The 16,770-nt window shown below is 44.5% G+C and overlaps 1 protein-coding gene across 1 annotated transcript; it reads right to left on the reverse strand.

Moving 5' to 3' along the window:
- Window positions 1-7,535: 7,535 nt before the first annotated feature.
- Window positions 7,536-11,686, reverse strand: SDF2L1 (stromal cell derived factor 2 like 1). The gene is made up of 3 exons (XM_019539070.1): window positions 11,500-11,686; window positions 11,086-11,282; window positions 7,536-8,142 (listed from the first exon to the last, which is right to left on the reverse strand). The coding sequence occupies exons 1-3, from the start codon at window positions 11,669-11,671 to the stop codon at window positions 7,864-7,866; spliced, it is 648 nt and encodes a 215-aa protein (XP_019394615.1). The 5' UTR covers window positions 11,672-11,686; the 3' UTR covers window positions 7,536-7,863.
- Window positions 11,687-16,770: the final 5,084 nt, after the last annotated feature.

The following is a 16,770-nucleotide window of genomic DNA, read 5'->3' on the forward strand; positions in this document are numbered from 1 at the left end:
CTGTCCCGCCTGCCGGAGCCGCGCGGGGCGGGGCGGGGCGGGGCGCGCTGCTCCTGCGGGAAGTGCCCGCCGAGCCGCGGGCCTCCGCTCCCGGCACCTCTGGAAGACGTGCAAATGATGCGCTGCCTGGTGCCCGCGGCGGGCAGGGGCCAGGTGCTGGTGCAACAGGCCGCCGGGGAGGGCGGAAAACCGCTCTGCACCCAGGGCCGGGCTCCTTGGCTTGGACTCCCGGCAGGCTGAAGGGACGAAGGGAGCGCCGCAGCCGGCCGGTGCACACAACGCCAGGCTCCAAGCCCAGGAGGATGCTTGGTTTCTACTTACCACGAGAGGAGGGGAAGGCTGGGGGCGGGGGGGCAAGCCCCCGCCCAGCAATGTCTGTGCCACACTCCGGCATTGGCTGGAGGGCGTTATTTGCTGCCAGCCAGAATGGGCATACATGGAAGAGATATGAATGCCCATCTGTGATTCACTTGCAGGGTGAGTTGTGCTGCCTCTGCAGTAATCTTTTGGACTTCTCCCATTTTATATTTCCTAATGCATGCACCTCTGTTACCAACCCCCTGGGGCAATACAGCCTCACGAAACCCTAGGCTTTGCACCAGGCCCTGAAGGTCATACTGAGGCTGGTATAGGGACAAGGCCATACCTGAGGGCCATCCTCCAGGGAAAAATATCACAACATCCAGTTAAAAATCAACTCATGCCTCTTTAATAGCCATATGCTACTGAGAAAATTGGAGCATTTCAAGTGACCTGACCACTTCAAAATGCCAAGTGGCTCTGGATCCAACCACATACACTATTAGAGCAGGACTTCATTTCTCTGAAGGATAAGAAACACCTGAACTACTCAGAAAAGTGCTAGCTGAATAATACCCAAGGCAGGCCTGATCCCTTTATTGAATAAGAATATTATACTTGAAAGTCCAAAATGCTTCAGAATTAACTAGCTGCTACCTATATAAAAGATATATAAAATAGAGCTCACCTTTCAGAAGAAACTTTAATCAACTGCAGTTTATGGTGGGGTGGGGGAAGGCATTGTGAAAACAGACTACTACTATCAAGTTTTGGAAACTGCCAGGAACAGCATTTGCATCACGGTTTTTGCAGAACAAATGTCAGAAAAAAAATTCTAGTCAGTGTGGGTCCAACTAATTTTACTGCTTTCCATTTTTTATTGCATCCTTGTCTTCCTTGCTACATTTAATTTGTTTTGATATATATGGAAAAATTGTTATATCCATACAAAATAGTAAACCACTACTTTCCTGCTATCATAAAACCCCACTCTTACCCTTGTGCCTTTTGGATAAAACTGGAGAAAAGGATTTACTCTTTGGAACACCCTTTTTGTCCCATACAAGTGTAAGTTACTAACTATATGTACTCAGGGTCCCAGCCCAAGCTATTATTATAGATACAGAAGCATGAATCCATTAGATGTTCCTTCCCTCATTTAGGTCTTTGTTAAATTGATCCTTGTCCTGCATGTTAAAGGTTTGTGTTAGGAATGCTAAAGTTGACTTGTGCTCCCCGTGAAGTATTAGCTCACCATATCTTTTTTTTTGTTTTTCACTACTGAAGCAAACACCATCTTTCTTTTCCTCTATGGAAAAACAGGAATGAGGGTGGGTGCAAGCCCTCTACTTCTACTAAAAAGTTTTACTTCAGTAAACAGTGAATATCTGTTTTTGAGACCATGTAGTGTAGACCACAGCCTTCGGTGTTCAAAGGGCATGAGGATGCAGAAGTTACAGATTGAATCACTCTTTAAACCAACACACTTGAACAGTGTCTCAGAGATGGATTAGAGAAGGAAGTTATGGGTGAACAGAAAGCATAAAAATAAAAAATAAGAAATGGAAACTGAGAACTAAAAGGGGAAAAATGATCAGGCAGTTTTACATACCTTAACCTCTCATAGGCTCACAGCCAACCAAAAAACCAGCAAATGTGCCAGCCAAGGAATCAGACACTCAGCAAGATGCTGCTGCTAGAGAGAGATATTATAAGGCTTGGCTCCTGTGCAGGACAGCTGTCAAACATGGTCCATCTGTGGCTACAGCTGTTGATTCCATTGCTGAAGCAGAGGAGCAGGCAGAAGACAGACGCAGGCTTTGGTAAGACTAACAGAGTCAGATACACTGCCAAAGACAACTCACAATCATGGGCTTGCACTAATTTAAGTTGCTTATTTTTAAATTACAAAAACTCCTCCTAATCAATATATATGCCAATGTATGAGGTGGAAGGAAATGCTGACTTGGTAGAGAAACAGTCATGATCACACCTACAGTGAGTATGTATACATACTGAGCAGTCAGATATGGTTTTAAAAATAAAGGTAACATTTGTGTGCATGTTTCTGGATGTGCACAAATTTCACTCTAATATTAATCTGACAAATGAACATTCAGTACAGACTCTCACACACGACGCGTGTGTATGTTAGTTTGATATTAGGTCAACATTCAGCAGAGACTCCAAAAATTATTTTTTAAAACCAAATAGGCTTTACATATCCACTATCCTTAGTAGAAGACCCTTTTACCCTCAGACTTGATGATCTGTTTAGGTCCCTTCCGACCCCAGCTACTATGATACTATGACTATGATATATTTGCATAAAGCTATTTTGATTTTATCCCCCCAAAAATCTGTGTCAGTCCACTGCACCAACTGTTCCACCATTCCTCTTCCAAAACATCTTCTTATAGTGCATCTTTGAAGGTTCTTGTTTATCATCTTTCCCAGTTGTTTATTCAACTTACTCTTCTGTTAGTCATAGGCACAAATGCTTAGTTTTGATTTAAGCTTACTGCAGAAAGAGCAGTTCTGTTGAGTTACAACTCCCATAAACACAGCTTGTTGCACTAAAATAAAAACAAAAAACCCAGGGATGAACTCCCTGTTCAATTTCCTGACTCTTGCGATGCTCATAACAGCTCTGTACTGTTGGAAGTTTTCCTTGAAGCCCAAGAATTGCACTGTGAATGTAAGGGGTTCCAGCAACAGAAGGTGAATACTGAATAGCAACATTCCAGATTCATTCATTCTTAAACTCCAGCAGTGTGTGCGCGTACTGGGAAGCAAATATGTCCCAAATACTTGCAAGTCCAGGAGTTCCAAACATGAAAGAAAAGCTACCACAAGCTGTACTCGTGATTTTTTTCCACAACTGTACTCATGATTTTTTGTGGCTTCTGTTTATTCAGTTCAATGACATAGTAGTTTGGGGGGGTCACACTGTGCACTGACATAACGGTAAAGGTGCCAGCCTTCGGATGCCAGTTTATAAAGCCTTTGACAGTATGCTTGCTGATGTGAGAGCTGAAGCATAAATTCACAGGACACAAATACTCTTTCATCAATGACTGTTGAAGCATTAAAGCAACTTCATCAACTCAAGAAATGCATCAGTTCAATTTTCCAGATGCCCTGACAGAAGACTTTTCTTAAGAAATAAGGAATCTGGAAAGAAAGAGGATGTGCTTATTAACATTAAAGGTAGATGAAGGAGCTCACAGAAATTTCAATACTAGGTCATATTAGAAAGAAAGATGGTCTCCTACAAGTCTGGTAGCGAAGGGTGAGCAATGGCTGTCTGTCTGAATTAATTTAATCAAAGTTGAGATCTCATTTTTGCAGTATACATTTGTATCCCTTCTGTATTTTACTTAAAAATAAACATTAAAATAGAAAAGAAAGTTTTTTGAATGGATGCCAGTTTTGCTTGCAGGGTGGATTTTTTGTCTCATCCACATGACAAATTATGGCCGCACACATGGCAATCAGAATTTTTTTGACAGAAATTTCTTAAAAGGTTCTGTCAAACCCTCAAAGTAGAACAAGCAAACTGTTTCAATACATATCAGCACAAATTTCCTTTTAAAGCACAATTAGCGTATTTTGTGTCTGGAACACAGAAATGAAAAGGCAACAGAAAAGTGATACATTAGCAAAAAGACAGACCAGACAACTTGATAGGGAAGATGCCCATTTACTGCCAACAAATACGATTCACTGCATTTATACGATAAATGGATATCAATGTATTCTAATAGCTTTGATCCTGCAATCGTTTAACTGTTCTTCAACTTTAGATATATGCCAGTTAGTTGGATTAGTCAGATTTTTGTGGACTTGAACTCTGTTTTAAAACTAAAGGTCTGCGTAAACCTGTTGTTACAGACTGAACCAAGAGACGTCTTACTGTTTGATCTCTTTTGATTAAAGAGAATCTCTCCCCTTTTCTTCCCAGCTGTGAAAACAGTTGTCTCAGCAATGGGGAAGGCTGTACTTCTTGCAAAAAAGTCAAGCTGTACTTTAAATTAAAGATCAATTTGCTGCATGACATTTCACCCATTGACACAGAGTAAAATAAATAAATAAATAAAAAATTAGCACGTAGCAGGGAATGAAGACCTGTACAGCTAAACAGAGGAACAGTGACAGATTTTTAGCCTACATGAGTGCAAGCAAAACCACCTGAATACTTATGACCCTACTTTTAACTCTTTCTCTGCCCTATCACCCAATGTTACTTAAAAATGGCAACCCCAACAAGTTCCTTCCCCAGTACCTACGATTTAGCATTCTCAGCATCTGGGAACAGACATACAAGGAGATGAACGGTTAATTAGTCCACTGACTATGGGTCAAATGATGATCAAGTGAATCTCTAGAGATGTAGTGCTGGGCCCATCCTCTGTTAACTCAGTCTTCCCACAAGGAGTGCTAATACATACTGGACCTGACCCATGAGACTTGGCTGTATAGGAGCTTGGCCCATGGAAATGCAGAACATGTACTTGACATGATCCTTTCTTTCCCACAAGTGCTACCACCCTTCCTCCTGCAGTTACTTATGATACTGGTTTCCAGGAATAGCCTTTCTTCCTAGAACAAGAAAGGAGGGGAAAAAGCAGCTTGTTTCTCAGCACGCAGGAAGAGAAAGCTTTTTTCAGTTATTATTACTATCCATCTTTATTATTCTTCACTTTCATAGGCTGACTAAGCAAATGAACTCAGATGAATTATTAATGGTTGCATAAATGTCAATTTTAGAGTTTGTTTCAATACTTTCTCTATACAGAAGCACTTGGCCAGAGTTTTACTGAAGCCTTTGACTGCTACTTAGATGGTTACTCCTAAAAATTAAAACAGTACAAAGACCATCCTGTGGCAGGGCATTTGGGGTGCCTGCCATTTTAAGAGGCCAGGCAGCCTGCAAAGCTGCTGGCAGGAGTGGGCCAGAGTTAACTGGAGGGACAGCTGACCCAAGGAGTGGCAGGTGTAATTACAAGCCCTGAGAGAAGCTGGTAGTAACATCTGGGAGCCTGCTAAGAGAACAACACCCAAGGCAAAATGTCTGCAGCTCCAGAAGGTCAGCTTGGAGATAATACCCACAGCAGTCTGGAGAGGAACTATGGGGAGGAGGAGGTTCCTAGGGACCCAGTGAGAGGCTGTGTGTGACCAGCAAAGGTCTAGAAACCCCAGAAGGGAGCTTAAGAGAAAGAAGACATCAATGCGGATGCCATTTGCAAGACACGGTGCTGTAGGGAATGGACAGAGCCATGCAATTCGCCCATAAGGCAGTGACCACGGGCACCTGGTAGTCATTTGAAAGAACAATTTTGGAAGCTCTGGGGCAGCCTCACTCATTGAAATAAACATCAAAGCATGGCAGACAACTGGAAGGGGTTTGCCCAGAAAATGAGGGCTGCAGGGACTCCTTCAGCCTGCTTCATGGCCACCCCACTCTCTTCCCTGGAGAGGCATCCTGCCACACCTCCATCCACAATCCCCAATGAAAATGCTTCTGACAATGTTCAAAGAAATTATCCACAACAGCAACAGGAAACAAGTCCTGCCTCTTTTTTCAGTAAGGAAAACAATTAAGTGTTGCAAGACTGCTAAGTAAAGATTCTTGCAATGGTTACACTAAATGCAAACAGCTTTAGCATAAGAGAAATCAAAGCCAGCCTGTGCAGTTCAACAGCAAGAACAAACACAAAGTGTGAAGCGTATCAACAAATAAGAAAAAATTAATTACAATTTTTGGGGCTAATGGCAACAATCCATGCTTAAACTGAAAATCAGTATTGTGACAGTCACAGTATAAGGAGCAAAGCAGTCTCCTGCTTCAGCAACTGAAAGTTCAGACGTTAGAATGGCAAGTTAACACTCTATGGCAACAGGTGCTCCTGCTTCGCAACCTTTATCACTGCTCTGCTGAAAAAAATTAGACTGTGTCTAGACAACCATGGATGTTTGGTTCCTCGGGGATGAGAAGCATCCACACACCTTGTGCTGCTGCTACTTGTCCCTGGGGGATGCCTGCGCCACATGCCCTTTGGCATGTGGCAGGTTACCCTGAGAGGAATAGGGAAGGCCAGCAACTAGTTTGGCCCCAGCAGCCTTACCTGAGGTCCAAGGGGCTGGGGAAGCCACAGCCATAGTGCTCCTGAAGCTGGGAGTCTGGCCAGCAGCTGAAGCAAGGCTCTGGTGGACAAGGCTGCTGTTTTGCATGGTGTGTGCTGCAGCCAGATGCACTGTCCCACTTTTGTGTGTGTGTGCACGCTTTTTTTGACCCCTAGGAAAAAAATCCCCACACTGCTACCTTGCCTGAATGTGCAGTGTGTGGTACCACAGATGGATCTGTGGCACGCCATACCACATAGCCACAGATGTGGCCTCATTATTTAAAGCAATAGAACAAGAATTCATATAGCACTTTTCATGTTAAATGAGGCTTCACACACATTAGTTAACCCTCATTACACTCTAATAATAATTACTTCCTTTTTAGATATGAGGACAGAGGTGCAGAGAAATTCAATGATTTGTTCAAGAACAAAGTTTCTGACTAGTAGTATTCACAGCACAGTCCCTTTCTCAGAAGTTCAAAACCTATACATGAAACAAGAATCTGTCCCTTTTTTCTAATCCAAGCAAACATACCTATATATCTATCCTTTTCTTTTATCTGCGTTCTAATGTTGAATCACATGAGGTTATTTGCAAGAGTAAAAAGTCAAGGCTCAACAGAATTGCTCTTTCAGACTACATGAAATAATTTGTTTAATGAACCTCAGCTTTCTATAAATACTAGTTTTCTAGAGTAGTTCTCAGAACAGAACAATTTTATCATTTAAAATAGTAGCAGTACAACCACTATCAAAATGCAAGTTCTTAAAGTAATAAGTGAAAAATAAGTGCTCTTGCCCCAACAACATAGAATGTATTTCATTTACATCTCTAGAAAGAGAAGATTCTCAATGCAGATAAAGCGCACACTGCCACTCATAATAAATATCAGAAGCACCTTTCAAGTGAACCACAGATATTTTTCTGAAAAAACTGGATTGGCAGTTCCATCTTCTCCACGAGACCCCAAGTTTGGTAAGAGAAATTTTCCCCATTCTAAATTTACTTCATCTTTGCACTCAATACCCTTCTTTCACTAAACACCACAGACTAGTTTCCAAAAATAACTGCACAGGGTTTACAAAAAAGTAAATGCAAATCTGTACGGTGTTTGGGACTGAGAGATTTTACTTCAGTTTGCCACTTCCTTCTGGACTAAGAAAAAGAGAAGAAAGCAATGAACTAAGAAAACTGCAGTGAAAGCAAACAGAAGCACAAGCTGCTTTACCAATTCAACTATAAAACTCAAGTTTCAATGTGTGATCCAGGAAACTGCAGTCCCCCACAGCAGCGATGGATTCCTGAAACCTCCTAATGCCCTTCAGCTGTACTGAGAGTCAGTGACTTGGAGAAGACAGTATTTGCAAGAGACCATGGAGCAGCAGCTCATCAGCTGGGGTTAAACAAGCATGGTTAAGTCTTCAAACAAACTCAGAGCTCATCATGTTTTGCAGGCTCCACATTGGGTTTAATGAAAACTCCTTCCATTGCTTTCCAGTAGTTGTGATGATTAGGAGTAGACATGCCATGAACTTCCCGTTGGCCTCTGATTGGGTGGCCATACTGTTCCCCTGTTATTGAAAGAAACACCTCAGTTCCCACATGCTTGAAGCGCACTGCGTCGTCCCGCTCCCAGTACGTCCCACTGCATTGCACAGTCCAGATATCCAGGTCATCTCCTTCACCATCATCACCAAAGGCACTCACTTCCTGTTAGAAATACAGACTTCTTGAAGTAAGAATTTAAAGAAACACTATCAATGCATTTCAAAGAAACTGAGCACTTAGCAGAGATGTAAGCAGTAAGGAAGGATAGAAAACAAGAAGTACCATTGTACCATCTTTGTGGCACCTGATCCAATTCAAATGCAGTAACCTACTTCCTTTATAACTGAGGTAAGATGTCAAAAACAAAGAAACAAAACCAAAAGAATTACACAGGACAGAAACTATCAACATCAAGTAGTTCAACATAAAATACTCGTGAGATGTAGAACTCTCCTCCCTACTCCAGTAAGTTTAGTTGTTATGGAAATTTGTGTTGCAGTACGATTCTCACTTCCGTTACTTTTGGTAACAATTTCTTCAACATAGTTTTTGTTGAAAAGTCACAGACTTACCTTAATTTTCCTAAGGAATCAAATTTCCATTTTACTTAGACTTCTACAGGGATATTCATCTTAGATAAATTTCTACTTAAAACAGTTGACTGATTATTCCAAAATAAATAAATAAATAAAAAAAAGTCTTTTGGCTAACGTAAATGAATTCTCACTGGGTGCGTCTACACGAGACGCTAACTGCATAGTAGCCTAGTAACACTGCACAGTAGTGTGCCAGGCAAAAGCTGTACTAATACACTACTGCACAGTAGTATTAAGCTACTGTGTTAGCGCGGGCTAATACACAGTAGTATTAGCCAGTGCTGCTGTGCAGTAGTGCAACTTACTGCACATCAATTTAGTATTTGGTCATCCAAGTACTAAACTTAATGTGCAGTAACTACAGTGCATTAATAAACATGTAGATGCACCCACTGAAGACAAAAACATAACTGGAAATAAATTTAATCATGCACCAAATCTAGCAGTGTTGTAGAAGAAACATGCTGATACAAATGAACCCCTTACCCCACCCCCCAAAACTGATTTAAAGTTACATCAGATTCAGAAGCACTTGTCCCTCAAGATATTCTTAAATATTTATTGCTAAATATGAATGATCATTCACCAAAAAATGAAGCCACCTGAAAGTATTCTACCCGAGTTACCTGTGGCCTTTTACCCCCAACTTCCATTCCTCTTTTGTTGAACTTGCATTTAAAGGCCATGTCCAGACAAGAGCAGAAGTTTGTTTCTCTGGGGACAAGCAGCAGTGGCAAACCTTGTTCTACTGCTATTTGATCCCACTAAATGTCTGTGCCACATGTGTGCTGGCATATGGCAGTCTACCCCAGGTGGGGCAGGGAAGTTGGCCCCAACAATTGTGCTGGGCCCAGCAGGCCTACCTGGGGTCTTGGGGAGTTGTAGCTCCAGTGCTCCTGCAGCTGGAAGCCTGGCTGGCAGCCAGAGTGTGGCTTTGGCTGGCCAGGCTCCGGTTTTGGATGGCGTGTGCGGCCACCGTGAGTGCTGCCCCATTTTTTCGCATGGTTTTTTTTTGACCCCGGGATCTCCTGGTGTAAACCCCACCCCTCCACTGCAAAGCAGCAGCACAGGAAACACCTGCAAGTGTGGTGTGTGGCGCTACAGATGGGTCTGTGGTGCTACAAACTACATGTCTATGCTCATCTGGATGCGGCCAAAGAGGTGAAAATGACATTTTATGAAATATGGATACTGTTGGTCAGCAATGTGAAATAAGTTTGTTGAACTGAAATCAGAGTTCAAAACTGCCTGACTTCCAATTAAGCCTGATAACCTAGTTCCAGGTCCCATCGCTCACTGGGAAGGCATCTGAAGCCTTCTCTTGCTAAAATGCTGTACAGGATTTACTTCAGATAATGCATAATCCTTTTAAGAAAAGCATCCAGCTCTTCCATTTTTTTTAAATTTGGAATTAAAATTAGCAATATATTTATTTTTCAGAGAGCAAAACATCTACAAATAACTTAATAGTTCATCTTTTTTTATGAAAGAGCTCATCATGAGAAAATAAATCACAGGATAAAAGGTATGTCAGTGGCCATTTCTACATGAAATGCTACTGTAGATGAATGATGTGCAATTTTATGCCAGTTTTTAGTGGATTCTTCCACTCTTTCAATCATTCTTACAAACATTTCATATCAGTCCTTTATCTCATTACTGTTCATATGGCAGTACGATCTAGAAGCCCAAACTAGATCTGGACCTTGTTTTTCTAGGCACCATATAATTAATACAAAACTTATCAAGGACCTTCAAATCTAAATGTATAAATTCAAGGGAGAGACAAGTAAAAGGCATATGATTTGCACACTTGCACGGTATATCAGTTGCCAAGCCAAAAAGGAGTCAGGTCTTCCAATTCTTAGTCTAATGATCTACCCACTATTTCATGCTCTCTCCCTCAGAGAGAGTCCAGAGATGATCATAAACACTTCCAACAGATTTAGGATGTTTATTCTATAAAGGATCATCAAATGTCAAATAAGTACTTGCTGACAGGCAATGATAGAGGCTAGCAGGGCAGTGAAAGAAAAGATTGCTTTATAGGTGCACAAACATGAAGAATAAATAAAACTTTGCATGCAAAGGTTTTTTGGAGGGCTGGGGCAGAAAAGTAAAAGCGAAAACAGAGATTCAGACCAAGCGCTAGAATCGCAAATTGACACTTACGTACTGCCATGCTCAGCATCACAGCACTTCATTTCTAGGTACCCAGACCACAAAGCAGAACTCACCACTGTTCTCCCTACACGATACCTGGGGACACCTGGCGAGATGCCTCGGAGCGGGATTCAGCACAGGGGGAAAGGAACACCCTAAATTAGCCAACAGTAAACACCAACAATAGCAGCAAGGCTTCGATTTCACCAATTTGGATCTGAACACCTAATTCGGGGCTGCAGAAAAGCACTTTGAAATGTCTCCTGGTGTTGGGCAGCCAGAACTCATTTGGGAAACGAGGCGAGAGCCCCATGACCTACCCATGCCAGCCTGCAGCGCCCCTCACCTGGTTGTTGGACAACGGCGAGGCGAAGTGATGCGTGTGCAAGTTCTTCCCTGTGTTGACATGGGTCAGGCGTATGGCTTGCCCGCACTTCACCGCTGTGCCTCGCTGGCAGCTAACGTCGCTTTTCCCTCGAATGCGCCAGTAGCTGTTGGCATCGTCAGGTGTGTCGACACCGGTCACCGACTGCTGCCCACTGCCTGTTCGGAGCAGTCCCGGCGAGAGTCAGCGGTAGTCCCCGGGGAGCCCCGCATTATGCCGAGCGAGGGGACAGTGGCGCCGGACCTCAAGCCCGTCCGCCCACCGCGCAGCCCAGGAACCGGGGGGGGGGGGGGGCACACGCCGGGACGACTTTGCCTGGGCCCCCGGCCCCTCACTGGGCTCTTCCCCCCTCCCCCCCGGCCGCCGGGCGCTCACCGGATCCGTACTTGACCTCGTGCGAGTGCAACCGCACACTGTGCCGGGTGTTGAGCAGCTTCAGCACCGACCCGCAGGTGACGGCGCCCGCCGCGGCCTCCCCACCGAGCAGCGCCGCGAGCAGCAGCAACAGCAGGAGCCGGAGACCGAGACCGAGACCGAGACACCTCATTTCTCCTCAGCCCCGGCCCTCGCCTTGCCTCAGGGGCCCCACTTCCGCAGCCGGCGGCCCAGCCAATCGCGCGCTGCCAGCACCATAGCCGGCCAATCCCTACCCACCTCGGTGCGGAAGTGGTTTCCGCATTGAGCGGGCTCCGCACACGAGGGAGGAGCTCATTGGTCCGGCGCTGAGGCTGGCGCAACCAATCAGAGCAGGCGGCGTGGCACCTCAGTGATTGCTTGAAGTCCCCGCTTGCTGCTGCTGTGACTGGTGTGAGCTCAGTTTAGCTCCTGCTCGGGCCCGGGCGTCTTGCCTGGCATTAGGGTTGTCACCTCTGTCTGGAGCTATTCCAGAGGACTTTTTGTCCCCCAACATGACATAATGTCATTAATTTCATTTTCTGAAAATATCCTATTAAAATCTCCTGGATTGCTTTCAGTAGTCACCGGGAGATGGATGCTGATTCCAGTAGCCTCCCAGGCAATCCAGGAGGATTGGCAACCCTACCTGGCATGTGAGCTACACAGCCCTTTGGCTTTGAACTAATTCCACCAATTATATCATGCATAAGCAGGGGGACCACATAGGCGAGCTCCCCAGGGCAGGTGATTGTCTCTGATATGTTCTCCACAGCAGGTCTATATTGAGCAGATTCTTTCTGGTATTGGGTGGTGGAACTGGAGCGTGCTCCATCCACTCCATGAATTGACCTGGTATTACAGTGCTTCCAGGACCGGTGCAAAAAAACAGGGAAAAAAAAAAAAAAGACCCCCCCTGCCCATGTGTGATGCCCTGTGACCAACCCATGCCAAGCCACTAGCATCCCTGTGCAAGAGCCAGGTGCCTGCAGCTGCTCAAGCAAACTCCAAGGAAAGTGTCAGGTCTCAGCACAATCCCACGCTGCTGGGCCAGTGTTACATGACATCAGAACAGCAGCCTGAGTCATTTTTTTTTCCACTGAAAATGTGCACTTTCTGTCAAAGAGGTGGAAAATGCAACACCAGAACATTTTAATTCTTTTCAGGAAATGAAGAAAACAAAACCATTTCTTGAGGAAAGCAGACAACGTCTGCTAAACATGTTTGCTGAAACCTAAACATGTTTGTTTAGGTTTCAGCAAAAAAAAAATACATGTAGGAAAGTTTTAGATGGTCCTGATGACAAGGCTGAAGGGGTCAGGGAAGTTATGTTGGTGCATATCGGTTTGCGAGGAACGCTGGCTGCTTAGTTTGCAAGAGATTTTGGAAACAATGTGTATATCTACACCACAGTATAGTGTAGACAGAGCTGAGTTAATGTTCAACCAGCTAGTCCAGGAGTCTTATCCATGGCAGCATGAAGCTCTGTGCATTCTGGAAAACCCACCCAAACAGGTGGGTAAAGTGGCCCTCAGCAGTCTCTGTGTTGCTGTGCCTAGGCTCTTCTGTTCTCAAGCCAGTTAGTATTAATTTAGTTCAGGTCTGAGTGTCTATACAACAATGCGATCACTATAGTACTCAGCATATACCACAGTCCAAGGAGTGTAGTGACCCTGTCAGCAGCACAGCGCTTGTCCCTCACAATGCCCTCCTTAACAAAGGGTAGAAAAGCAAAGCCAGGAATGGACTGGCTAGTATGCATATGCATCACTGGTCCCAGCTGAAAGGAATCAGAGCTTCTGGACCATCTGGCATAGGCACTAACTACACTGGTAATAGTTGGGAGTGATTTTCATGGATCTTAAATGATATATGAAGGCACTTTTGGAGCAGAAGGATCATGTTTTTATCCCAACTGCTCCTGTGAAAAGTCTATAACATAAAGCAATTATTCCACTATATATAACATTTGTAACAGAAAAGTGGATGTATAAAATGTATCTGGGATAATTTATGGATTCCTTCTTAATCCTTGTGCAGTTCTGCAGGCGAAAACAAAACCATTCTTTTTGTCTGTGGTACTGGAAAGAAGAGGACAATATTTCTCATCACTATATCAACAGGAGACAGCCTGTCTGGTATATCCCATTGTCGCATGGTGGTGTGAGAAAGTCAAGCTACCAGGTGAATGCCTCTCTGAATGCTATATGTAACTTGTTTGGGGTACAGCTAAAAAGCCCCCAAGAGAGTGAGCAAAAAGGACTTTCAGCTCCGGAGGTAAGTCTTCTAGGCTGGGGTAGTGCATGTGTGCAAATTAACAAAATTGCAGCACTGCTTTTACTCTAATTAGTTGGTTTGGACAGTACATCCACACTGCAAGCAAGCGTGAGCATCAGAAAATATTCATCTGACTTCATCTCTTCCACCAGCGCTGGATCTGCAAAGCCTTTTGCTTCCCACATGATGTCACTCACTGAATCACTCAGATGTTTATTATTTGTTTTGTTGGCCTTGACTGACTACATATGTAGAGAAGCATCTCTGACTTCTGGCTCGTGACTGTTTAAATTGTCTGTATTAAATCAAGCTTCTATCCTAAATCTCTGTTACAACTGTCTTTCCCCACCCCCGCACTGTGTCTTTCTAGTAATAAACTTTTTTTTTTTGCTAGATGCTTAAGTGTCTGATCCTAAAGAAAACAAATGAGGCTGGTGTATTGTTTGACTCTCAAATCCCACAGTTATATTCCATTGTTAGAGGCTTCTGTCTTCTTCTAAGACAACAACTCACTTTTGTTGCTGTTTTTTAAAGAGGGCAAAACAGATGTCTGTGGTTGCCGTTTTAGCCGTGGAAAATCAATCGTTTGGGGCTTTAGCTGGCACCTGTTTTGTCTTTCTGGGAGGTCACTAACTCCCAGTGCATTTAGTACAGTTTACATGGTGCTCCCTACAATGCTTTTCAGTTGTACTTTAGAAACATAATTGGGTTAGAACGGTTGCCAACAAAGAACCCCGTGAGTGCCAAACAACCATGGCAATTAACAGCCACATTATTGCTACAGGGGCTGCTATTGTTTTTGGTAAGCTGCTGCGAGCTGCAGGTAACTCTCCCCTGAAATTATACGACAGAGGGTTGGATGAAGACATCAGCTTCTTGGTTGGGAGCACCATCATAATTTTCCTTTAATCAAATGAAACAAAAAAAATGTATGGAGCTACATCAGTCTAACTGAGAAGTTAGTTCACAGCTAGCGTGGCTTAGGCCTTTAATCACTTTATCCTGCAATCCTCACTTATGCAAAAAGCTGTGGGTTTGGTTTTTAGAGATACTGAGCACCCACAGTGTCAATTCAGTTGTACCTGGGGATACATCAGACTCCTGAAAACCCACCCTGCATTGATATGGCAGTAGCAATTGGTTTTGCATTGGAAACGCAGGAACAGGGAGCTATTAGGTACAAGTCTATCTTGAAATGGGGATGCTGACCCAAAGCATCGTCTTATACAAGAGGATTTTCCTTTCTATTATTGTGGTCTTTGTGAAGCAAGTTTTGAGCCATCTGGTTGGTGTGCAGGACAAAAGCACTGACTGACAACTCGGTCAGCCTAGCAGGCAGCTCTCAGGCTTGGTTTACACACAAAGGGTGCTTTTACACTGTTTCCATGCTGTGCCTGCAAGAACCACAGTGAGGCAGGTCCCACGCACTCATTGCCACTCCACATGTGCCATATCCCAGAATTGAGGCAACATAGCCTCCTTAGAGGGTGCCAGAGCACGTGTCCAGCACAGCTCTTAGGCTTTTTGCCCTGGCCTGTTTGTTGGCACATGCTCGGAGCCTCTCTAAGAAGGCTACTTCACTTCATTTGGGGGATTTGGTGTGAGGAGCAGAAGGAGAGCTGTGTTTCATGGTAGTGCACTGCAGACACGGTGCAGAGGCAAGGCAGCAATGCCCCAAGTCAACCTGTTTTAGCTGAACCAGTACAACTCAGTGTGTAGACAAGCCCTTGCTTACTGAGAACACCCCAGGCATCAGACTTCCTGGGTTCCACTTGTTAGACTGCTACTAGCCTTCAGCAAGGAATGTAGGGCCCACGTCTGATCGCACTCAACGTAGGGCCCATGTCTGATTGCTCGATTCAAAGCCTACTGTGGTCAATGGCAATCTCTCCTTGACCTTACTAGGCTTTAGCTCAGACCCTTAATGTCAGTTAACTGTTTCAGTTTTTCCTGAACCTGGTGGATGTGTTGTGCCAGTTCTGTAGCTGCCAGGTTGATGTAGAGCAGTCCCTGTGCTGAGACCTGAACTTCTAGCAAGACAACTGGTCCTCCTTATTGACACTCACAGAATTTGCATAGAACAGCTCTGAACATTGCTCCACTGGGCAAAGCCATTTTGTTCTGAACTATGGGTCCCACTCCCACTTTCCCCCATTGCTACCCACAGAAACCATGAGCCTGGCAGCTACAGAATTGGTACAGCCTCTCCACCAGGTTAAAGAGGAACTGTAACAACATCTTGAAAAGGATAAGGAAGATTATATGCCACAGGCAGGTCTGCACCACCAGCCAGGGCTCACTTACTCTGTGGGCCAGAAAGTTTGGGTGACTAACCCAACACCATACAGCCTGGCCCTCACAAAAACTGGACCACTGTGTCTGTGGCCCTTACTGTATTAACTGACAGATCAACCCCATGGCATGAATTATAACCAGCTTGAACCCTAAAAATCCACCCAATATTCCATGCACCCCTCCTCAAGACATACCAGTATGAAGAGAATGCCTTCCTATACTGGACGCAGCCTCCACCACCCCCGCGACAATCTAGGGACTGGAAGAATACCTCATTCATGAAATCTTGGATTCAAAGGGGAGGCAGGGGAGACTATGCTATTTAAACCCCAGTTGGTCAACCACCAGCTGCTAGCATATGGGGGTACCTGCAGCTGGGGAGTAGGAAGCTTCCTACTCCCCAGCTGGACCCCACATGCACATGGTAGTGGCAGCTGGGGTGCTGGGAGCTCCCCACCCCCCAGATATTGCTTCCATAGGCACCTTGGAGTATCAAAAAGTAGATGGGCACCTGGGGATCCAGGGTCCCATGAACCTGAAATCTAGGAGGCTTTCCCTGATGTGGGGCTCAAGATGCTCTGTACCTGTAATAAGCCACAGTGCAGCTGGGAGCCCCATTTGAATGCCCACCCTGCTTTTTTATGCTCTGTGGGTGCCATAAGCCCAACACTGGGGAGATGC

The sequence above is a fragment of the Crocodylus porosus genome, unplaced genomic scaffold (genome assembly GCF_001723895.1).
Source record: "Crocodylus porosus isolate Cpor-Errol unplaced genomic scaffold, CroPor_comp1, whole genome shotgun sequence".
Classification (NCBI taxonomy): Eukaryota; Metazoa; Chordata; order Crocodylia; family Crocodylidae; genus Crocodylus; species Crocodylus porosus.